The sequence below is a fragment of the Gekko japonicus genome, unplaced genomic scaffold (genome assembly GCF_001447785.1).
Source record: "Gekko japonicus isolate JY-2015 unplaced genomic scaffold, Gekko_japonicus_V1.1 scaffold283, whole genome shotgun sequence".
Classification (NCBI taxonomy): domain Eukaryota; kingdom Metazoa; phylum Chordata; class Lepidosauria; order Squamata; family Gekkonidae; genus Gekko; species Gekko japonicus.
In genome coordinates this window covers 16,286-40,479 of record NW_015166429.1, presented here as the reverse complement: position 1 = coordinate 40,479, position 24,194 = coordinate 16,286, and the positions used below count along the sequence as shown (strand labels likewise).

Here is a 24,194-nt window from a genome sequence, read left to right as displayed (position 1 = left end):
CCCCCCTGTTTTGCTCTCATGTTTTTCCTCCTCTTAGGCAACTGCTGTAACCAAGGTCGCCAGCTGGTGAGAAGTGAGAGTTATGTCTTCGCACTCATGCTTGTTTAGACTTACCTGTGTGAAATGAACTTGTGTTTAGGGAAACGGGCGTTACTTTCTCATGTACCTTCGCGCCCTTTCTAATCTCCCCGTTTCCAGCGGGAAGTGGGACCATTGGTCCAAACCTGTGGTCCAAATAGCACCTTCAAAATTCCTTTATTATACCTGTACTGCTGACAAACGTCATTCCAATCAATTCCTGTGTGTTCGTGATCAACCATGTCTTTGAAATAAATCTTGCTTTACTTTTGAACGTGGATCTATTCTCATGCTTGGGGATCTAACACATACAGGCAAATAATAAAATTCCTGCCCACATAAAAAGTCAATATACAGGAAAACTTAGGCAAGAACTTTCAGAAGGCCAAACCAAGACAGGTGGGAATGGACAATAATAGTTCAACAGAAATGCAAGAAATGAGAGCAACAAAATGTGACCGTGGAATGGTGGCTCTTGAACACATGAAGTTGACATACTGAATCACTGGGTCACCTTATGCATCTACTTCTGACTGGCAGACTGCTTCAAGGTCTCTGGCAGAGAAGAGTCCGCCTGATACCGGCTACAAGAGATCTTGGCTGAAGATACCAGGTACTGAACTTGCAACCTTCAGCATGCAAAACACAGACTTTTACCAATGAGCCACAGTTCATTAGTTGTTGTAGATTTTCCGGGCTGTATGGCTGTGGTCTTGGCACTGTAGTACCTGACATTTCGCCAGCAGCTGTGACTGGCATCCTTAGAGGTATAAGGTGTTATACCTCTGAGGATGCCATTCACAGCTGCTGGCGAAACGTCAGGTACTACAATGCCAAGAACACGGCCATACAGCCCGGAAAATCTACAACTAATGAACTCCGGCTTTAAAAGCCTTCAACAACACATCGAGCCACAGTTCCTCTATATCGCTCTGCTCCATCCCATTTTCTCGGGCAAAAATGTGAACTGCATACCTCCCAAGACTCCATAAGAGCAATGAAATCAAGGCCATGAATTTAAAGAAACTAAGAATTGCTCCTTTCCCGCCAAAGTGTGTATATCCAATGACTGATGGCTTCTTTCAGGGAAATGGATCTTGAATCACAACTGCTCCCAGGAGAAGCTGGGTTAGAGCCAGACTAAACTGGCAATTTCTGCTGATTCCCCCTTCCTGCTGCAGCTTCCCTCCACCTCACATCCCTTAGAGTCCCCTGTCCCCCAGAAGCAGCATTTCCTGATGATCAGTGGGCCGCTGTAGGAGAGGGGAGACATGGAAGTTCTATTCACCCAATGGAAAAATTGCGCTGGATCCAACCCGATACACGTCATGCAAGTGCTTCTGGACATTGTGAAGAACAAAACCGAAGCTGTCATTCAAATTTCTTTTCTGTGGGAGCTATTGTATACTGAAACCACTGAGCCTAAGGCGGTTTTAAGATACGATTTCACCCCCTCTCCCAAAGGGCACAGGTTGACACTAGACATGATCCTCGCTCTCTCTAGCTTGCCATCCCATCTATGAACTTGTTATTCCCCTCTCTGATGCAGCTCTACCCTGACATATCCTGATAGGAGTTTTAGAAGCTCTGTTTGAAGCACATCATGCTTTATGTTGTTATAAGTACTGCAACAACCATACAAAACAGGGCAGACCTTCTGCCAGAGAGAGAGTGGTTCACTGTCTGAGGAGTTCAGGGCAGAGCTGAGATCTGAACTGAATTTCATAGCTTAAGTTGGTGTCATATATCAAGTCTATGGCATTATGCCTATGGTCTGTGCCTTTACCTGGCACATCTATCCCAAGCATCCTCTGGTCTTTTAATAGCACCATCACTGAAAAAAATTTCAACAGGCTCTTAATATGCAGCAATGGGAAACAGCTTCACTGGCTGGTTTTCCACTCATCAGTCAGCTTTTAAGAGCTGCTTGACTGGCAGAACGTCAACAGGTGCTGACTGCCCAAGAACTTCACCTGCCAGATTTCACCCTATCCCTCAGTTCTTAACAGCTGCATGACAGAGAGCATTTCCATAGGCAGACTGATATGACAGGAAACAGCTGCATCTGCTGGATTTCCACCTGCCACTCAGCTTTGGAGTGACTGGCAGAATTTCAACAGGTGGAGCTGATCTGGACGTGCAATGATGGGAAACGGCTTCAGCTCCGGGATTCCGCCTATTGCTCGGCATCCCCACTACACGAGAGCAAGCAGAACCGCGGGTGGCTTCCTGGCGACCCTTACCGGCAAAGTTCTTGGTGAAGACCAGCGTGACCAGGAGGATCGGGATGAGGACGGTGCCGATGGTGACCACGCGGTCGAAGGGCAGTTCCAGCTTGAGCTGCAGCAGCAGCGCCGCCAGTGAGCCGGCCTTGTCGTCCTGCGGCCCCGGCAGGATCAGCTCCTTGAGTTTCTCCCCAGCCAGCAGCGCCGTTGCCATGTCGGGATGGTTTTCGATGATGTGTTGCATAAGCGTATAGGGGGCGGCTTCCCCTCAGCAGCCAGCCAGCCAGCGGGGGAAGCTCGGCCGTCGTCGCCTCTGCCTGGGAGCCGGCCAGGCTCCTAGGCCCAACCTGCCTGCAGGAGGAGGAGAACAAACAGCCGGCAGCGAAGAAGACTTACACGTGGGTCCAGCCGAGACCGGGGAAGACGCGCGGGTCGCGCTGGCTGGCTGCAGAGACACCATCTTCCTTCGCGAGCGCACAGTCCCTGGGGAGACTGCGGCAATGGTGCCGGGAGGTTGCCCTTGGTATCCGCCACTTATCTAACCCCCCCGGTCCCCCCCCCCGGCCACGGCAGTAAGGACGAGGCGGCGAGGAGAGGAATGCAAAAGGAGACGGGCGATCCCCATTACGCATGCGATCCCCCGCCCTCCCCCGCAATTGTACCGCGCGGCAGAAGGCGAAGCGGTTAGGTAAAGAAGACAGAAAGGGAGCAGCGTAATAAAACCCACTCCGAATCCGGCGCTGCGAAAGAAAGGGAGAAGAGTTCCCCTTTTTACCTGAATGAAGTTATTTCACGCGCGGGAACGGGGGGAGGGGTGTCTGCCGATCCAAACCCGGAAAAATAAAAGGATGACTCTGCAAAATACACACGGATATAGCGGGGTGGAAAGACGCCCTCATACGTTAGGTCCCCTTGGTCCTCAAGGAAGCCTCCCCCCCCAGTATAATGCAGTTGTCACCCCTCCTGAGAAGGGCGGGGCAATTGGTTTGAGGCTAATTATTCCGGCGCTTGGCGGGCATATTCCATCTGCAGGAGCAGACGTCGGAACGCGCGACGCGATACGAGAAGGGTTTGCTGCGACAACAGCGAGAGAGGAGGATGAATGGCTGGCATGTACTCTGGAGGTCCTTTCAGGTCTCCGATTCAGCATCTGGAAATTTGGTGCGTGTGTGTGTGTGTCAGGCTTGTACCAGCAGAGGAGGACGACTGGGAAGGGGCGCAACTGCAGGCAGGAGCTGCAGAGACACCCAACACAACACGTTGGCCAGCTCGCTGCAAGATACGTCGCAGGGACGGCTTGCTTAGTCTGGCGGTGGCGTCCGAAAGGCACAGAGGAGTTCCTTGGCATCCTTGCAGGGGGTCGGGGGGGGGAGGGGAAGGAGGAGGTTGGCTAGGAAACCCACTTGCCTAGGAGCAGACGGAGCGCGCAGTGGCTGTGTGGAAGAAGCAAATGTGCCGCGATGGGTCATGGCGCAACGGTGCGCTTGCAACCCCAAAGCAGCCATACTGCCCAATTCTAAACCCAGAGGTTAAAAGCCACAAAGTTCAATTGGGCGCTTAAAACTGCCACATGTTGTTGTTGGGAAGCTGCAGGGAATCCTCTACCCAGAGTTAAGTCGAGGGAACGTACTTTTAAGTAACCATAGGATTGCAGCAGCTCTGCTCCTTGGGTCCCCTGTGAAGTTATAAAATGCTTATGAAGAACCATTGGTATGTAAGCGAGGACTAGTTCTTTCACTTGAGAAGACTGCTGAGCGCTGCTGCCTCAGAGGGCCACCAGCAACCAGACCCAGGAGGCCCATGTGGGGCCTCAGTGCAACTTGTTGTTGCCTCTGTGAGCCGCCCTGAGCCCACTGGGGAGGGCGGGGTATAAGTATGAAAATAAATAAAAAAAATAAAATAAAGTTGGGCCCTGGATCATCCCACAGAGAACCTACACCATGGTCCAGGGCCAAGATGTGTAGGCCCTGTGGTGCTATGAGAGACGCAGAGGCTACTTAGTTTAGCTTGTGCCAGGCCTGTTTTAGTAGTTTGTGTGCAGGTACACATGGTTTTGAAGACAGATCAATGCAGGTTGGGATAAAGAGTACCTGATCACAATCTAGATAGGGCTGTTTTAGAATGGTTGCACAATTAAACAAGGGCAGTGGTCTTCAGCCAGTGAATAGGGGGCCACAGAAGCCTTCCTGCTAGGTTACAAATCTCTACAGGGGTGCCATTTGGAAGGGCCTACTACCTGTAGAGCAAGGGTGCCATTCCTGATGCAGGATCATGCAGCAAGATCACTCAATGGGAGAATTCCTGCATGGTTCTGATATTTGGCTTGTTCCTCATTGCAGAATGCCTCCTGATAGTTGGTTTGTGTTTCCTGTTCCCAGCTCTTTTGATCTGCTGCTCCTGGTCCTTGCCTTCAGACTCCTTGTCCCATGATTCTCATTTCACATCCTTTCGAGTTACAGGCCTGGGGCTTAATGGGTTACAGGTCTGGAAAGGTTGAAAACCACTCAGGTAGGAGGTGCTTGCAAAGACATACACCATACCCTTTTCCGGGCTCTCCCAGGTCCTGAGGTGGATACTGGTGGAAATTAGCATAACCTTATGAGTACTGGCACACTAAAAACAAGCAACAAAATCCCACACCTCTCCTTATATATAATTGTGTTTGGGTTGTGGACTCTCCAGAACATTCCACATGCTCCCAAATCAGTTGCCCCCCTGATGTGTCACTCACAAGGTGTCGCCATCCACTGGTGGCTGCGTTGGCTGTGTCCCACCCACAGAAGCTGCACGTACCAAAAATCAACTCAGTAGACAACTTCACTTCAGGAGAGAGGATGGGTCACTTGGCTGGAGGCATGGCTTCTAGTCTCCTCCTCCCCCGGCCACTCTTCATTGCTCTGCACCACTCGGACCCGCCTTGACTGGCTGCTTCTCCGGTGCTCCTGGGGGTGGGCCCGTCCTTGGCCACCGTCTTCCTGCCGCTACTCCATCGGCGTCTGATGGCATTGCAGGCCCAGCTTGGCTTCTTCGCCTGCCGCTTCCCCTGCTCCGCTGTCGGTGGCCTCTCTGCTGCTTCGCACGGCCCCGCACTCCTCCGCACCTCAGCAACTCCCGGTGGGTGAGGGGGCGCATCTGGCGATGGTGGGGATGCAGTTGGCATTCTGTCCCGCCAGTGGCTGTCTGCGAGTCCTGGCAGGGACCGGGACGGGCAGATTGCTATGAGCAACCCCCCCCCCCAGGTTGTTCCTACTTGCTTGGCAGGTGGAGCGGACAGGGGCCACTGCCATAGAGGACAAGGCCGCCAAGGAGGAGGCTGAGGCTGAGATCCACGAGCTGCATGGCCCTGAGCGCTGGGGAGGGGGTAGAAAGCGGATTGCAGGCAGACAGATGGGGCCTCTGTGCAGGCACAGATGGATACACAGACAAGGATGCATAAGAAAATGCTGAGGACCTGTGTACAGGCGCCTTCACATGTATGGAAACATGTGGAACGGAGCCAGGCCTGTCAGGTACTGCTCACATCTTTCTAGAGCTTGTATTGCTTTTACGAGCTTTGCTACTAGTAAATGTATATAATGCTGAAGATGATATAAGGTGCTAAGCCCAGAAACTGGCTGTTTTTTGTTTAGTGTTTCATGGCTGTACAGAATAGCCCCCTCCCTCGGTAGTTTTACATAAGCCTGAAAACTATAGGAGACATCAGTGAACCTTCAGCAGCCTGCATCTGTACAGCAGCTAGCTAATTTTACAAAACCCAGCTAATTCTTAGGTGGTGCATTATTATGTATTGTGGAACAATGTTCCAGTTCATCTACTGTATCTCCCTGGAACATTCGCCCCCGAATTCTTCAGAAAATATAATCTAAAACAGTGGCCCTTTCTAGACTCAGGTTCCCAACTTTAACCCAGGGGAATAGTATGGGACATACTAAGTCAGCAAGTTCATGACAGAAGTCATGACATGGCAGGAAGAGGCAAAGTACCAGCAGAACCAAGGCCAGGATCATGGACAGCACACCAAGATAGGCCATCGCTTGGAAACACAAGCTGAGCAGGAGGAGGCACACTATGGTTAGGAACCGGTTCAGACAAGCAAATTCAGACCATTCTACCATCTCTATTTTCTTCCCTTCCAGCTTGACTATCCCTCCCCCCATTCATTATTTGCTCCTTGTCATAAGTAAAACTTGTTGGATCGGATCTAAGGTCCATCCAGTCCACCATGCTGCTTCCATACAGCAGTCAACCAACCTGTATAGAGGATAAAACAAGCCCCTGCTGCTGCCGCCGCCTCTTGAGCCCTGGGATTCAGAGAGTTTCTGCCTCTTTACATGGAGACACCATTCAGTCACTATGGCTTAGTAGCCGTCAATGGACTTCTCCTCCATGAATCTGCCTAAACCCCTTTTAAAGCTATCTATGCTTATGGCCATGCTTGCAAGTACTCCCTGCTTGGTACACAGCCTCATTTTGTATTTCACTCCTTTACTAACAGGAACTTGGCCCTGAAGGTTATTGTTAGTGGCAGTATAATGATAATACAGCAGATTCTAATGTCATATGACCTATAGGTCTTGCTTCCCTCCCCTCAAGCTCTCAGATCTCACTTTAGATTTTGCAAGGCTTCATTGCATCAGGGAAAACTTAGGTGAGAAATCACAGGACAACCTGAGGACACAATCGCCTATCAGTAAATGTCATGTTTTGCATCTTTCAGCATCATTCAGTTGAAAACTTTGCTATATTCAGTGAGTTCACACATTTATGCAAAACTAATATAAAGTCATAGCTACTTTTGCAGCATGTTTGTTTTCATTTCCTGGGTTCTTTTTTGTAAAAGCTACTAAACATCTGTGCCACATTTCTTAATGTGATTTCACCAGAAGGTATCTGTCTCCTGAGTCACTGGATGACGCAGATGCTTTCATCAAGGTGGGAGAACTGCTTAAGTAACTTGCCTTCTTTATTTCAACAAATCACACCATTTTGCTAAAATACATCTTCTGGTGCTCAGAACATTCAACTGACCTTACAGAGAGGCAGGGTCCACAGAAAGTACCCACTATTTAAGGGACACTGGGGTCAGTATGCAAAACAGGCTCACACAGAGTGTATGACTTTGGGGCACTAAATGCTGTTTAGTCAAGACACGCAGAGAGATGAAACCAGTTTCCCCATAACCCTGGGAAGACTAATCTTATGTTTTTATGCAGTTTACTGTAGCTTTCCACTTTTAAACCTGCTCTTTGAGTACTATTGTTCTACTTGCCACTTTTAGAATTTTAATGTTCTTGAGTTATTAGGGGCCCCACAAGAAAATTCTGCTTGCTCCCCATTATCCCCCGCTCCCCATTTTTGGTCCCCTTTCCCGCCTACCCCCCCCCTCCTTTGGCTTCCCATCTCATTTCCCAGTCACTGCTTTCAGTATCTTACCTGCCTGAAACTTTTCCTTCTGCTGTGGTTGCTAAGCAGTCCCATAATGCCAACCATGATCATGTGAGGCTTCACAAGATCTTGGTCATTGTTCTCCATGGGGGGGGGGGGCAGGGTGTCCCAGGTATGCAGAGAAAATTCCCTGCTTTGTACATGGCCATATTGTGTGGATTTTTTAATTCATATGTTAGGGCAATGTTCAGAATTAGATATCATTATATATTCTTAGTGTAAGCCATTTTAGATACTCCTTGGATTGGGATGTCTTGGATGAAAACCATCTAAATAACACACTTTTCTAATATAGCTGCAATATTCAACAAGTTAAAATGTTACTGTTTCAGAAGAAGTTACTTGTTTAAATTAGCATAGTGTGCTGAAGTCAATGGTTCAAGAATACTTGATCAGCACTGTATTCATTATTTCATTTCTACCCCACCTTTATCCCCAGTGGGGACCCAAAGCAGCTTACATCACTCTCCTCTCATCCATTTTATCACTGGCCAGTTCTACAGCACATCAGAGAAGGTGGTATGAGGAAAGCTTCTTCATGCACTGTCCACTTCACTCTGTGATCCTTGGTTCCCACGAATGTGTTAACTGGTCCCCACTGCTTCCCCAAAGCATAGAGCTAATCCTACCTTTTCTGCTTCCTCGCTGGAGCAGGAGGTACTTCAGAATAACCTAGGACATATCACCCTTGCATCACCCATTCTGAAATAGCTGCCCCCATCATAGAAAGATCTTGACCTGAAACCTCTCAACATTTTGTAATTGACCATGTCTTCCATGGCAATCATTATGACATCTGTTATTCTCTCTCAGAATTCCCAAAGTGCCCACAGGTTGAAAAGGTCGAAAACTCCTGATATAGTGATTGGGGGGGGGGGGTAATCTTTCACACTGTTGGCTTCTTTGTAGTAGTGGTAGCTAATGTGCCCTTTTTATCATTTTATTGCTGTTAAGCTATTCTTATTTCTTACATATTTTAAATTACTGATTTGTCATTTCTATCTGTAGCTGCCAAGTCACAACACTATGTATTTATATATGTATTTTTATGTAAGCCGCCCTGAGCCTGCCTTGGTGGGGAGGGCGGGGTATAAACTGAATGAATAAATAAACACTAGAAGGGAAGATACAAGTTTTCTGCCTAAAACAAAAATGGTCCTCACAGAACAACTTAACAAGCTTTTTATGCAGGTTATATACACCATTATTTACCTGGTATTTGTTGCAGATTTCAGAATTAGTCTACATACTACTATAATGTTCACAACTCTGAACAGAACACGTTTCATGTGCTGAATTTTTATCCAGCTTCTATATCAAAATATTCAGACAAGATACATTTGTCTTCAAATAGACACACAGAGGTGCTCAATAGGCACTGCCAGAACCTAGTCACTACAGCATCATAAAAATCCATTGTGTTTCATCACAAGCAGGAAAAATGGAGTGTACTAGTGCAGTGGTGGCGAACCTATGGCACGGGTGCCAGAGGTGGCACTCAGAGCCCTCTCAGTGGGCACGCGTGCCATCGCCCCAGCCAGGCCCAGACCATCATTAAAGTGTCGAATTCTCTGCCAAATAATTTTAAGTAAATGAAAGCATTTGGGATTGCTTTCCTTACTTTGTTTGGATCATCTTAAGTCAACGTGTGAGTTGTTTTTTCTAAAGTAAAACCTCAGTATAAGTGGGTTTTGGGTCGCAGTTTGGGCACTCGGTCTCTAAAAGGTTCACCATCACTGTACTAGTGGCTATAATTGAGTTCAAAAGCACAGTCCTTTAATGTTTTATGAAACAGTCATGTGTATTCATACTAAAAAAATTCTTCACTATCCTTTTTAGAGCCCATAACCCTTGTTTCAACCATTCCCAAGTTGCTTGGTATTGATTTTCTGATGAGCTAGGTGTAACCTAGGGGCTGCGGTGGCTCAGAGGTGAAGACGCTGAAGTGCAGACCGGAAGATCTGTAGCTTGGCAGTTCAAGACCCTAGTGTCACGTGACAGAGTGAGCTCCCGTCTCTGGCCCCAGCTCCTGCCAACCTAGCAGTTCGAAAGCAAGAAAGTGCAAGTAGATAAATAGGTACTGCTTTGGTGAGAAGCTAACACCATTCCGTGCACCTTGGCGTTTAATCACGCTGGCCACATGACCACGGAAATGTCTTTGGGCAGTGCTGGCTCCTCAGCTGGGAAACAGAGATGAGCACCACCCCCTAGAGTCGGATTGGACTGGCTTTTGAGCAAGGGAAACCTTTACCTTTACCTTTAGGTGTAATCTGCAACCAAGTTTTGGGTTGGGTTTTTCCCCCATTCATTACTGAACAGTGAATGTTCCTCCTGAAAGAAACGAAACTACCCCCCAGCCTTATCTGCTGCGGAAAAACCCTGTTTGGTATCTACCCCACTCTCGAGTCAACCCCAAATGTTTAGTTCCATTAGAAGACTTTATGCTAGTTCCCATTTACCATGTGACGCTACTGTAGATTGGAATAGGATCTTTCCACATCACTAAGTATACTGTAAGACAAAGGGATTTTTAGTGCTCAAAGCTAACAAGTTTCATTTTTGTCATAGTACCCTTTAGAACTTAATAAGACTGCTTCAAACTGCAAAATGAGAAAGGCAACATATATGGATTACAATGCAACTGAGCCAGGAAATTCAGCAATGCACTTGCTAAGCAGTAGGCACTGAAACTCGTGGGCACTCCATGAAACTGCAGAACGGTCGGGTTAGAACGGATAAAAGGAAGTACTTCTTCACCCAAAGAGTGATGAACACATGGAATTCACTGCCACAGGAAGTGGTGGGCGCTACAAGCATGGACGGCTTCAAAAGGGAATTAGATAAGCATATGGAGCAGAGGTCCATCAGTGGCTATTAGCCACAAGGTATAGCTAGGGGCTCTGGGGCAAGTGATGCTCTGTCTTCTTGGTGCTTGGGGGGGGGGGTCAACAGTGGGAGGGCTTCTAATGTCCTGGCCCCACTGCTGGACCTCCTGATGGCACTGGTATTTCTGGCCACTGTGTGACACAGAGTGTTGGACTGGATGGGCCTTTGGCCTGATCCAACATTGGCGTCTCTTATGTTCTTAAATGGCCTTGCTCAGTCTGAATACATAAACTGTGACATCATAGAGAAGATTTTTCCTGTTTTGAGGACTAGCATTAGCCTTACCAGCATTGGTGTCTATTTCATGAGTCATGTCTGCATACCTGAAACCACTCTCTCAGCATGGAGAAAGGGACATAAAGTGCACATTAGGGCTGTGTGAAACTGAAGTGGCTCTTAGAAGCAACTATGGAGAAATCAGTACTCTCTACAGGTTGCGTTTCAAAGTACAGTCAGAAATTCAGTTATTTTTGCCATCCATTATTAAAACAGATGCGCCCTGACTTCATCAGATCTCGGAAACTAAGCAGGCCTGACCTTGGCAAGTACTTGGAAGGGTGACCTTCAAGGAATACTAGGGCCAGGACGCAGAGGCAGGTAATATCTAGCCCTCTCTGAAACGTCATAGCCCCCACTAGGGGTTGCCAGGAGTCACCATGACTTCCAGGCTCGCAAGCACACACATACAAACAGCATTATTAAAACAGATGCCTACTAATTGAAACAGAGTGTGTTTGTGTGGTGGGGAGAAGCCTGTATATTTCATTTTACAGCTGTCACTGCAAGTTTTCAGATAGCAAAATAAGAAACATTGTTCTTCCTGACATACTCTGCTTCCCCAGTGGCTCTACACTGAAGCAGTAACTACCTCCCTCTCTGCTGCTAACTCTCATATTGCAATGAAAGAACACAGAAAAAAGAAATAAGGGCTGCGGTCACACGGAGCAGTAGCCATGCTACTGAGACGGATGATAGGCGGATTTTCCGGACGCGATCACACCACAGCATCTGGGAAGCGTAGAGCTTCTCTCTGAAGATGCGCAGTTAAAAACTAGTACCTCCGAGGTACTAGTTTCCTGTAACCGCGGGGCAAGGGCGGGCGTCTGATCGCGTTTCCGGTGGCATCTGGCGCCCGCCCATGTCTCCTCACAAAAAGGTGTGTCCACCCCACCCCACCCCGGGGTTCCCTTCCCAGCAGTGCCGTTCTCTTCTAGCGCAATTCAGATGAAGAGGAAAGAAGAGCAGACGAGTCGTCGTGGGGGAGGGGGAGAGAGAGCTTCGCCCCCGCCCCCCCCCCCCCCCCCCGGCACCTTCCCGGGATGAGCAATGCTGGCATCACCTCCTGGGCAAGGCACGAATGCCAGGGGTAAGGGGGTGTGTGATGACGACGCGGGGACTCAAGGGAAAGGCCATGGAGCAGGCAGGGGGGTTGGGGTACGATACGCAAAAATGTTTTTTTCAAGTCTCCATGGGATGCGCACAAGCACCCAACGGCGCAAGCGCACACTTCAGTTTAAAACCAAAACACAGCCCCGTTTGCCGCGCCGCTTCTTTGCCGCGTCGTGTGTTCAGCACCTCCCCCCTAACCACGGGACCTCGATGGGACGTCTGATCGCGCAACCACACATTATTTTGCACCGGGGCAAACAGCCACGCCCCCCAACCCCCCCCCCCCCCCCCCCCCCCGCATTTTCCTGCCCGTGTGACCGGGGCCAAGGCTATGTTGAATACAAATACAACTGCCATCAACTTCCTGATTTGCTGGTGCTAGAGCTAACCAATTTATTGCTCAAAGATCTTGAAGTAGTTCAACCCATGACAACTGAATTCACACAACAGCAGAGAAACTGCTTGGAAAACGAGAGGGGAAAAGGATTACTAGATTATCCTTTGAAAAGTGCAGCATGCCTTGTTCTATATTAGAAAGGCAACATGAATTGTGAACTGTGGCCAAACTGAAATGTTAAAAAGCCTTTAGAACTGATAATTTTCTTTCTGGAAGAGACAGATTTCAAAGATACGAATAGTATGTGTAACTGCCATTATGCTACAGTACATCTCTAGACCTATATACTGGATGGGATGTGTCTAGGAGTGGCAATCTGATCTGGAGAACATGTGATCAGACATAAGTTAACTAGCCCTTGCAGTGCTGTTTCTTCACTCTAAATTCTGACTCCCTAAGCTGCTATACAGCGCTCTTTCTATTTAAAGGATGTCTAGCAACAGCTATTGTATTTGGTCTTCCTGGAATTCTGGAGAGCTGTTCTTAGAGGACAACACTGAGCTAGTGACCTGATGGCGTTATAAGGCAGGTTCCTACGGAACTCTCAGATGTATTTGAATTTGTGAGGCTCTGTCAGCAACAAAGTTTTATCATTGATTAAGGAGGCAGGTGTGTTACAGACCAAGTCCCTTAACACAGTACCAACCTGTAGACTGTTGCTTTCTAAACATACCTACCACCTATTTACAGGGCAATAAATGAAAAGTGTCCACCTCCCACAATTAGGCAATGACTTTTAAGTTCTATACTACTTTATGCATAACTAATGTAAACAAATCAGGCACAGTTACTGCTTTAAGCACAACTACATAAGACCCCAGTTCTTGGGCTAAAATGTGAATATTTCTAAGGTAAGACAGGTGTGGTGTGCAGAAGCAGCAATGCATTCCATTATCCCCAGATCCAGTTCAGTTTAAGTCCAGCTCAGCCTAAAGCCCCCTTTCTTCTTGTTTCCAGCTACCATTAACTGGGCCCTTGGGAAAAGTCAGAAACAGTCATACATCCTCCATCATGTCTAAATCCAGCTCAGCAGAGAATCCCCTGGCTGAGGGACTTTTGCATTCAACTATGGGTTGGATCCAGCCAGCTTTTGTGCTCAATCTAATTCCCCTCCAGTCTCCACATCACAGGCCTTTTATCCATGCTCCCCAAGTTCTCTATCTTAGACTTTTTGGTGGTCAAAGGAGATCCTCTCTTCTCTTTTTCACCAATGCACTGTTATCTGCATTCACTTTTGATTTTTGTGGGCTGTTTCAAGAACCCAGGGTTTTGGCCAGAAAGTGGGATAAAGGTGTAAAACCCACTTGATGTTGCAAGCCCCTCTGGTTGCTTCTGATTGTGCGAACTCCCATCTGAAGTTAGCAATGCCACAGAATGACACGCGTCTTAACTCTCCCCCCTTGCCAATCGTACATGTAAATGGTGGCACTGGGGAGGGCTTGCAGCAGGCACAGTGTTAGCTTTGAATCCTGTGGCCAAGGATGACAAGAAACATTTTCCTATGGCTTGTGACAGCCCTGGGAACTGCTGGGGAGGTCCTGGCAGTCTGGATCTTAACAAGCCCTAATATAGCACTGCCTTGACCTGGACAGTCCAGGCTAGTCTGATCTTACTAGATTTCAGAAGCTAAGCAGGGCCAGCCCTGGCTAGTATTTGGATGGGAGACCTCCAAGGAATACCAGGGTCATGATGCAGAGGCATGCAATAGCAAACTACCTCTGAACATCTCTTGCCTTGAAAACCCTATGAGGTTGCCAAAGGTCAGGTGTGATACATATAGAGCACTTGCCATAAACTCTTCGTGCTGCGTTCAGATGAGTTTCAGAAAGCGAAGAGGGAAGGAATCTGCACCAGATCCAACTCAGAGCCCTGACAGTTGCTGAAAATCTTCTGCCATCAGGCCACCATTTAATTCCTCCAACTTACTTCTAATATGGGTCACGACTAAAAAGAATGTGCACGCCTAATTTTCAGTTTTCACAGGCGTTCTCGAAACAGTTAAGTATCTTCACAAAGGGATAGCTCTATCTATGCTATGGGTAGCCAGAAGGAATCCCCCCATTTTGCTACATAGTGAGTTAGTTGGGATGAGGCATTCAACATTTTCCAACTCAATTAAGACATTAAAAAACTTCAGAGGGATGGCAGATTATGATGGAGCTCACATTTAAGGTATGTGGAGATGGTGTGCAAGACTGAATGACTGATCCTACTGATATTTGCATTAGACTGGTGTATAGCTACACTATATCCCAAAGATTAGTTCACAATGGACAATTCTTTCATTTAACAGCATTTTACCTTATTCTCCTCTGCCAAAGAATCTACAAAGACCCAAGGCAAATGACAACATGCAGAAAACTTTAATCAATTGTGATTTTTTTTTTGATAGCATAAAAATACAGCTATAAACTTGGGGGAAGATTTTGTAATTTGTTAGTGAAGTGCCAATTTTATATTTTAGCTCAAACCTTTGGCAGCAAAAATATGATCAGGAAGATTTACCAAGCAGTACAATTCTTACAGAAAAGAGAGCCTGTGCTAGTCACATACATGAATTGACAACAAAACAAGCTATGAAAGTGTACAAATAACTATCTTAATACTAAACATTCCAAAGCATAGGGTGTGTGTATCTGTGTGTGAGTGTGTGTGTACATGGCACAATACACAGGACTCTTTGGGGAAGAAATGGTTATACATCAGTGAAAATCAGTTTAATCGTTTATTCTATATATTAGTAATTCGGATATTCCCCCCCAATATCCAGTTTTAGACCATAAAGCTTTGTTATTTCACCCATCAGTATGAACTTCAGCTCATCTATTTATGGCATTATACTAGCAGTACTATACAAAACAAGACCATGTGAAGTGTTTAGTTCTTAACGATATGCACTTTGTTTTCAAATATAATACTAGTATTCTTTTTACCCCATTACACCCTTTAAAAAGGGATGTAGAGAACAGGAGCCACTGCTGATTTATCCAGTCTCACTTCTACCTTGTCCAACAATGCTGAAAGGCATTCACTGTTTTAAACTTTGCAGCTCCTGTGGCAAGTCACAGCCAATGTAAACTCCATTGGATAAACTGTAGTCCAAGAAAGCATTAAAGCAAGGATCCTGCCAAAAAGAACGAAGATTGTAACAACTCTTCCAGGGCTGTTTAACACTAAACACTTACTAATTATTATTATTATTTATTAGATTTGTTAATCGTCCTATCCCAGCTTGCGCTGGGCAATGTACAGAACACAAAGTCATAAAATACAAAAAAATAAAATGCAGAATAAAATTCATATACAACCTAGTAGAAAATTCAGTACAGATAAAAGATCCAAGATGGCAATTTTCCTATTGTATTACTATCTCAATTTCGGACTACCAGTACCTTTTTTCTGGGCAGGGGAAAGGGAACTCAGAGCATCAAGGGGGGCAGGGGAAAGAAAGGGTGCCTGCTAATGGGTAACCGTTACTGCCCTCAAACAAAAGCCTGGTGGAACATCTCTGCCCTCCAGGCCCTGCAGAATTGCATAAGATCCCACAGTGCCCTGATGTCATTTGGCAGAGTGTTCCAACCAGGTCGGGGCCAGGACTGAGAAGGCCCTGGCCCTGGTTGAGGACAGCCGGACATCCCTAGGGCCAAGGATCACCAGCAAGTTATTCGTGAAGTTCTTCTGGGGACATACTGGAGAAGACGGTCCCATAGATATATTGGTTCCAAAGCGCTCAAGGCCTTAAAGGTTAATACCAAAACCTTGAACCTGACTTGGTACTCCACTGGAAGCCAGTGTAGCCGGCGCAGCACTGGTTATATATGTCCCATCTGTGACATTCCCATCAAGACTTACGCTATCACATTCTCGATCAGCTGGATTTTCCGGGTCAGTCTCAAGGGTAGGCCAGCATAGAGTGAGTTACAGTAGTACAATCTGGAGCTGACCACTACATGGATTACCATGGCTAAGTCAGGGCGTGACAGGAAAGCAGCTAGTTGTCAGGCTTGGCGAAGATGAAAAAATGCCAGCTGAGTAATATGTGAGACTTGGGCCTTCACTGATAAGGAGGCATCCAAAGTCAAATTTCAATTTTCACCTTTTCTTGCCACATCCTCTATTGAAACTGGCGAAAGGTCACCTACAGAAAGGATATTTCCTTATACAGAAAATGTGAGACGGTCTGAACCGATGTAAATATTACCCAAAAGATACTTCACATTACAGAGACAACAGCAACTTGAACCCCCATGCTGAAATTTAACACTGTCATGGAATGCCTTACTTTGGCAAGCACATGAGGATTTCCTACTATAATCAGCAGTGCCTTGGCTCTGGTAATTGCCACATTAAAACGCTTTGGATTAGTAAGGAAGCCCAAAAAGTGTCTGTCCTCTTTGAATGAGCTTTCATTTGAGCGGACCTAGAACAGAAACAGCAACATTAAATCCCAAAAGTCTGTTGCAGGCAGTTCTGTAGAAATGTACTTTTGTAAAAGAAAAACCTACAGCTTTTCCTATCGCAATAGTCTAATAATCAAGATAACAGTGAAAAACAGTATCTAGATTACTCCTTGCAGGTTAAAAACGTAAGATTCAAAAACTGTTCTCTCACAGACCGGTACAAAGTATGCCCAAATCTCACTGCAGTGTCTTGCATCACCACCTGTTGTGGGTATGCACCCTTAACTGTTAAATGCCAGACAGTATTTTGCTAAAGTCACCAAGAAATGCAGAAGAAATTTAGTTAACTAGTTTTGATAGTTAGTTAAAACCCAACGAAGTAAGCGTTCCCCAAATCAGGGCCCACCACAGCCAGTTTTGTAATATATAGTCAGCATGTCTACCTGATATCTGTAGTGGTCACTGCCAGACTCTGAGCCTTGCGTTCTCTCCTTACACTTATTTTGGTGCATGCAAATAGATACACAAAGTGCCTTATTACATACTGTTGATATGAGGATCACTAGGAACTCCTGCCCTTGAAACTCCTCTATAGATCCCACTTTGATTTCCGTCAGATCTACACTGCGCAAGAGAAGTCTGATTTTTTCCACCTGAAGGACAATGTAAAAATTAATTTTTAAATAATCTTTTTATTGGTTTTACTACAATAAACAAAGGTAAATCATATCATTTTATACAACAAAACGTTTCACTAAAGAGAGATGAACATACATTTCAGCACATATTTCTAACAATAGCTATAAAGAAAATTTTGTCCACCCCAGATATAAAGTTCATCAGGATTTCATTTCTATTGCTTGGTGTTTCTACAAAACTAATCAGTTAGTATTTTATTGCACAACCTTAAAAATCCATCTTAACACCTATATCTTACACATAACATCAAAAACAATCAGTTCTCTAAGCATAGATTAATCTATAGTACCTTTTATCTATAAACAAAACTGGGTTGATTTATTCCCTCTATTTTTCTGGTCCTTTTAAGCATTTTCCAGTTTCCTATGAACTGCAGTCAAATAACAAGCTTGAATTTCTTATTTCCTGTCTCTTTTCTTTAAACTTATATTATTTCTCTTTTTCTTCTTCAAATATTTATCCAAAATTTAATACCGTATATTGCTATTGTCCTACTCTAATCATATCCCGGTACAGCATTTAATCATAACCTAGTAAACCAAGAGAATTTACCAAAATAAACAGTTATTTCCTGTTTTTCTTTTCCCTCTCTTTCTCATTTGTTTTCTTATAAATTATATATAACCTCCTGTTCAAAAGTCTTTCTACCGTCTATCTCATTCCCTCCTGATTTCTTATTGTAGAGGCTTCCAGGCATGGCGCAATGTGCGGGTGCTTAGTCAGGACGCTCCTGACAAGCCCCATCCTTCTTCGCTATTTTGGAACACCCAGGGTCCTAGTGCACGTTGGGGGATCACCAAGCCTCTCAGAGGGAGGTCTGGCAGCAAGAAACTTGACCAGGCGCCCCACAAACGGCGGTAAACGGGGCGAGACTGAGCTGTTTCAACACAGGAGCGAAGAATGGGACATCATGGTTCGCCATGTTCTCAGCTGCGATTGCCTGTTTTAACTTTGGATTTTCAATATAATATACAACAAAGCCAAGAACGTGAGTAGCGTATAATTTCTAGATAACTCGGTGAAGACCCCCCTGAGCTAACTGCATAGGAGATTCTCCAAACTTTTGGAATGCGGCTAGTTAAAGACTTGGAGTAAAAGATAATAAAATGGTGCTGGCAGGGAAGAATGAGGAACTAATTGCAGGACAAACTGAGGAGATGGATTTAGAAGAAGAAATTGGATTTATATCCCGCCCTTCACTACCCAAAGATGTCTCAGAGCGGCTTACAAACTCCTTCCCCTCCCCACAACAGACACCCTGTGAGGTAGGCGGGGCTGAGAGCTCTTGACAGAAACTGCTCTTTTTAAAGAACAGCTCTTATCAGAACTACGGCTTGCCCAAGGTCATCCAGCCAGGAGGAGTGTGGACTCAAACCCGGTTCTCCCATATTAGAGTCCGCGCACTTAACCACTACACCAAACTGGCTACACCAAACTGTAGAAAATACAGAAGTTGGTCAATTATCTTTGGAACAATTAAAAAAGTTTCTGTTCAATGAAGTACGGTCGGCAGTTGAAAAAGCTTCTAAAAATGCTTTTGAGAATCTACAGAAAACAGGCTTGGAATGTACAAACGAAGAGGAACCACTACAGTCTCAGTGGAGTGCAGAGGATTTAAAGAGAGAACAAAACTATAACCAAAATAAGGAGATGCAAGACATGCCTTTTGCAGATATGGGGCAAATATCCGGAGAAGTGAGATTTAAAATTTTTTCCTGGGAGGTGGGACTGGCAAAAAGCGGAGCTGAAGAATTAATGCAAGGAGAGACGTTTCAGGTGGCCAAAAAGGGAGCAAGATGCCCTTCAGGAAAAAGTATAAAATATAAAAGGGAAATGAAGACAGAATAGAAGAGACAGGAAAAACAAAACATGGGAGCAAATTATCAGAAATAAAGAGTTAAGACACTTAAGTAAGAGAAGGTCATTCTGGAAAATAAAGTGAAAACAAATGAGACTTTAAAAACTTTCCTTGGAAGTGGGACTGGCAAAAAATGGAGCCGGAGAACTAACGCAAGGAGAGTCGTTTAAGGTGGCCAAAAAGGGAGCAAGACGCCCTTCAGGGAAAAGTATAAGATATAAAAGAAAAATGAAGATAGAACTGAAGAGACAGGAAAAGCAAAACGGGGAAGCAAATTACCAGGAATACAAAGACACTTAAGTATGATTAAGAAGAGAAGGTTGTTCTGGAAAACAAAGTGAAAACAGGCAATGTGCGTTTGGAGACAGAACAACTTTTTTATATCTTTTATAAACTTCACGAAATGATTAGACATAGGTGATATGTACTAATGGCAGAATTGGCAATGTCTATTAAATGGTAGAATAATTGCCCAAATTGATAAATGTAAGAAAGGGTGGCTAAGATGGAAATGGAATTAATTGATTCTTGTTTTTGGTTTTTTCTTCATAGCTTAAAGATATCTTCTAAATATTATTTGCACTTGTATTGTATTGTTAACATAATTAGTAGCGGGTGGTAAAATGTGATTAAATAATTAAAATAAGGAGATATTATTTTTAATGTAAACAATTTCAAAGTAATTTCAAAGTAAAAATATTATTTTAATGTAAACAATTTCAAAGTAATTTTAAAGTCAAAATTACTTTTAAGTTGTCATGTTTACAGCTAACATTTTAAAGCACCCCATGGTCTGAAGAAAAGAAGGGTTCAAGCATTAAGGATTTCAATTGCATCTTCTTGAATTAATTTTCTAGCACAATGGAGGTAACATAAAAGAGAAATAATGCAAGAACCACCATGCAGGAACAGACTAAGGGACCATCAAGTCCAACATACTCTTTCATACAATGGCTGGCTAGGTGTCCCTGGAGAGTCCAGAGACGGGGCATGGAGGCCAAAACCTTCCCAAACACTGGCATTCAGATAGTTACTGCCCATGAAAACGAATGTTCAATTTAATGACCATGCCTAATTGACAGACATATACTCCATTTTAAAGGCCGCTAAACTAGTGGCCATCACATTACAACCTCTGGTAATAAACAACAACCTAACTGTAGATTTCAGTGAAGAAGTAGTTTCTTTTGCCTGTTCTGAACTTACTGCCTATTCTCATTAGCTATTCCTGATTTCTAGTATTATGGGAGGAGCTTCTTTACCCACCTCAGCCTTTATAAGCTTCTAGTGCCAAGAACTGTCTGTTTACTTGTACACCAGGGTTCCTCAAGATGGTGCTCATGGGCACCAAAGAGCCTGCTGACACGTTTCCTGGTGCCCAACAAGTGTTTTTAGAAAGTGGGTGGGGCCAGGTGGTGCTTTTGCCCAACAAGGCTTCTGATTGGCTGTGTTTTTAAAAAACATTGCTGTGGCCACCACAGCACAAAGATCTTTACCATGTGATGGAAGATAAGCTGCAGCAGCCATTTTGTGGCAGGCTCCACCTCCTGCAGCAGCCATTTTGTGGCTGTGCCCACCATGCTGTATCAGAATTCTAAAGGTGCTCGTAGACTCAAAAAGGTTGGGGACCCATGTTGTACACTCTGCTTTCTGTTTTAACCATTACTGTCCATATGTCCCACAACTATTAAATATACTCCAATGCCTTTGATGGGGGATTACTAACAAAAGATTTTTAGAAGTCCAACTATATACTGCCTACCAAACTGTCTTTGTCCATGTTTACTAATCCTCTCAAATAATTCTAGAAAGGTTGGACTGCAAGGTCTTCTTACAACACACTAATTCTTTCTTAGTAAGACTTAATGCATTTAAGAATTGGAGTAGTTTCTACCAATTTATCTAGAGGAGACATTAGGCTAACTTGCCTATGTGATTCCCTGGTTTTTCTCATGGTAACATTTTTAAGCCTGATGTTTCCTAGAATTGGCTGGCTGGTTTTAGCCAACATTGTATATTTTTGATAAACAATTTAACGCCTGACTGAAGAACTTTTGGATATATGACATCCAGACCCATCCCACCAGATTTCCCAAATGCCAGCTATAGCTGTGTCCTCATTTAACTCTTGCCACTCCAATTCTCCTATCTTAGTTTAGCTAGAAATGAGTCTAGTAGCATCTTAAAAACTAACAAGATTGTTGGTCTCTAAGGTGCTACTGGACTCAGATCTAGCTGTTCATCTGCAGACCAACACATTTATCTGCTGAAAATACCTTAGTTTACAGGCTTCTATCACCAACGTATTAAAATATCTACACTTTTTTCCTTCTCCAAACTCCCTCAGCATGCACATATCCCCTATGACCATTTGCTTATGCACCTGCAGATGCTTCAAACGGTCCAGAATACTGTCACTTCAAAAACAAAAATTGGGGGGGGGGGAGCTTAGCTTGCTGAAGGCCTTGAGAGCCTATGGAATCCTAGGAGGAGAGGTTTGGGGTACAAGTATGTATGCAAGCACAAACATACCCATTTTGTGTAAAGTTGCGTTCTAATGTTAGGAAATGACAATTTCTGCTTGTAAAATCAGAGGCAGAATCTACGTATCTACATATCGAGAAACATGAGCATATGAGAGCCAGTTTGGTGTAGTGGTTAAGTGCGCGGACTCTAATCTGGGAGAACCGGGTTTGAGTCCCCACTCCTCCACTTGTACCTGCTGATGTGACCTTGGGTCAGTCACAAGCTCTGGCACAGCTGTCCTTGAAAAAGAGCAGTTTGTGTCAGAGTTCTCTCAGCCCCACCCACCTCACAGGGTGTCTGTTGTGGGGAGGGGAAGGGAAAGGAGTTTGTAAGCCGCTCTGAGACTCCAAGTGAAGGGCGGGGTATAAATCCAATCTCTTCTTCTTCTTCTATACTAGGAATAATAAAATTGTCGTGAAAATAAATACAACGAGCTCTAGAAAGAGGCTCTTGGTGGGTGTCCTGGCCTCGGTCACTCAGCGTCAATTTGCTATGCTGACCTCAGCAGGGTATAATGACACAGAGCTTACCGTTTTCTCCAGGGGAACTGATCTCTGCCATCTGAAGAGCAGTTGTAATTCTGAGTGATCTCCAGCCCTCTCTTGGAGGTTGGCAACAATGGTTCCCCAAAAGAAAATTGATGGTTTGGAAGGTAGAGTCTACAGCATTGTACCTGAGGACTAGTGTTCCCTCTAAGCTGAATTAGTGTGATCTAGCTCACATTTTTTTAGCCTCCGGCTCACACATTTTTATCTTAGGTCAGGAAGGATGGCTCCAGAGCAAACTAATTTATGAAATAGCCAAATCACTTGCTCATAACATTAATGTCAATAGCTCACAAAGTAGAATTTTTGCTCACTAGACTCCACAGCTTAGAGAGAGCATTGCTGAGGACCCAACCCTCCTGAAACCCCACCCTCTCAAGGATCCACTTCTCAAATCTCCAGGAATTTCTAAATCTGGAGGTGGCAACCCTATCTCCTTCCCATCCAACCATCAATGTACCATCAATCAACCTGCCCCTCTAACTCCAAGTTTCTATCCCCCCCCCCAAACCTGCAGCTTCTATATAGGAAAAGTACAGTCTTTCTCATCCTCAGTGGGGACCCAAGCAAGAGCGGAAGCAACCTCAGCAGGGTATAAGGACTCAGAGTCCACCTTACAAAGCTGCCATTTTCTTCAGGATAATTGATCTCTGCCATCTGGAAAGCAGTTTTAATTCTGAGTGATCTCCAGCTCTCGGCTGGAGAACAATGGTTCCACAGGAGGAAATGGCTGGTTTGAAGGATGGCGTCTACAGTATTGTACGTGTCTGGGGTCCTTCCCCTCCTCAAACCCCACCCTCTCCAGGCTCCACCCCTCAAATCTCCAGGAATTTCCCAACCTGGATTTGGCAACCCTACTTCCTTCCCAGCCAACCATCAACCTACCTTTATCTGCCTGTCTGATTTCAGATTTCCATCTCCTCCCCCCTCCCTGTAGCCTCTACCTAGGAAAAGTACAGTCTTTCTCCACAGTGGGGAGGGGACCAAAGCAGCTCACATCATTCTCTTCTCCCCTTTTTGATTTGCAGAACAACCCTGTGAGGTAGGTTAAACTGAAAGTCTGTGAGTGGTCTGAAATCACCCAACCAGCTTCCACAGGAAGAACCTGGGTCTGGAAGACCCTCCCTGAAGCGCTAACTGTTACATTACACTGGCTGTCATGGGGGCGCACCTCAGCAGGGTGTATTGACACAGAGCCCACCATTTTCTCCAGGGGAACTGATCTCTGCCATCTGGAGAGCAGTTGTAATTCTGAGTCATCTCCAGCCCTCACCTGGAGATTGGCAAAGACAGGTTGCTTACCTGTAACTGGTGATCTTCGAGTGGTCATCTGTGCATTCACACCCTTGGGATATACTGCGCCTGCGCTGAACCTTCTCGGTACCGGTAGCTAGCAAAAGGGATTTTCGCGCCTCTCCCAGGTCACGTGCCGGCTCCACTGCGCATGACCAAGGAGGGGCACGCAGATCCCGCCAGTTCCTTCTGACCGCCGCCCAACAGCCTTCAAAGAAACAAGATGAAGGGCCGAGAGCAGAGGGGAAGGAGGGCGGGTGGTGTGAATGCACAGATGACCACTCGAAGATCACCAGTTACAGGTAAGCAACCTGTCTTCTTCGTGGTCTCTGTGCATCACACCCTTGGGAGAATAGCAAGCAATAACTCTTACCTGGAGGAGGGGCCGAGGCCCTACATCTGCGCCGTCTGCAAGATAGACCGACCCAACGCCACACGACGAGTAGACCGGAC

The 24,194-nt window shown here is 45.4% G+C and overlaps 2 protein-coding genes across 3 annotated transcripts in view; both read right to left on the bottom strand.

The window, feature by feature from the left end:
* Nucleotides 1-3,491, bottom strand: part of PANX2 (pannexin 2) — a 43,339-nt gene extending 39,848 nt beyond the window's left edge. The window contains exons 1-2 of one of the 2 annotated variants that reach the window (XM_015411813.1): nt 3,079-3,491; nt 2,322-2,654 (exon numbers count right to left, since the gene is read on the bottom strand). In XM_015411813.1, the coding sequence (XP_015267299.1) occupies nt 2,322-2,547 (226 nt within the window). In that variant the 5' untranslated portion in view covers nt 2,548-2,654; nt 3,079-3,491. Of the gene's footprint in view, nt 1-2,321 lie in introns of both variants that reach the window. The other variant, XM_015411811.1, reaches the window with a different exon arrangement.
* Nucleotides 1-24,194, bottom strand: part of LOC107110942 (putative helicase Mov10l1) — a gene marked incomplete at its 5' end in the record, with an annotated part of 68,363 nt that overhangs the window by 28,507 nt on the left and 15,662 nt on the right. Inside the window, 3 exons of the mRNA XM_015411799.1 lie at nt 15,354-15,544; nt 16,703-16,840; nt 17,366-17,473. Of these exons, the coding sequence (XP_015267285.1) occupies nt 15,449-15,544; nt 16,703-16,840; nt 17,366-17,473 (342 nt within the window). The remainder of the gene's footprint in view (nt 1-15,353; nt 15,545-16,702; nt 16,841-17,365; nt 17,474-24,194) is intronic.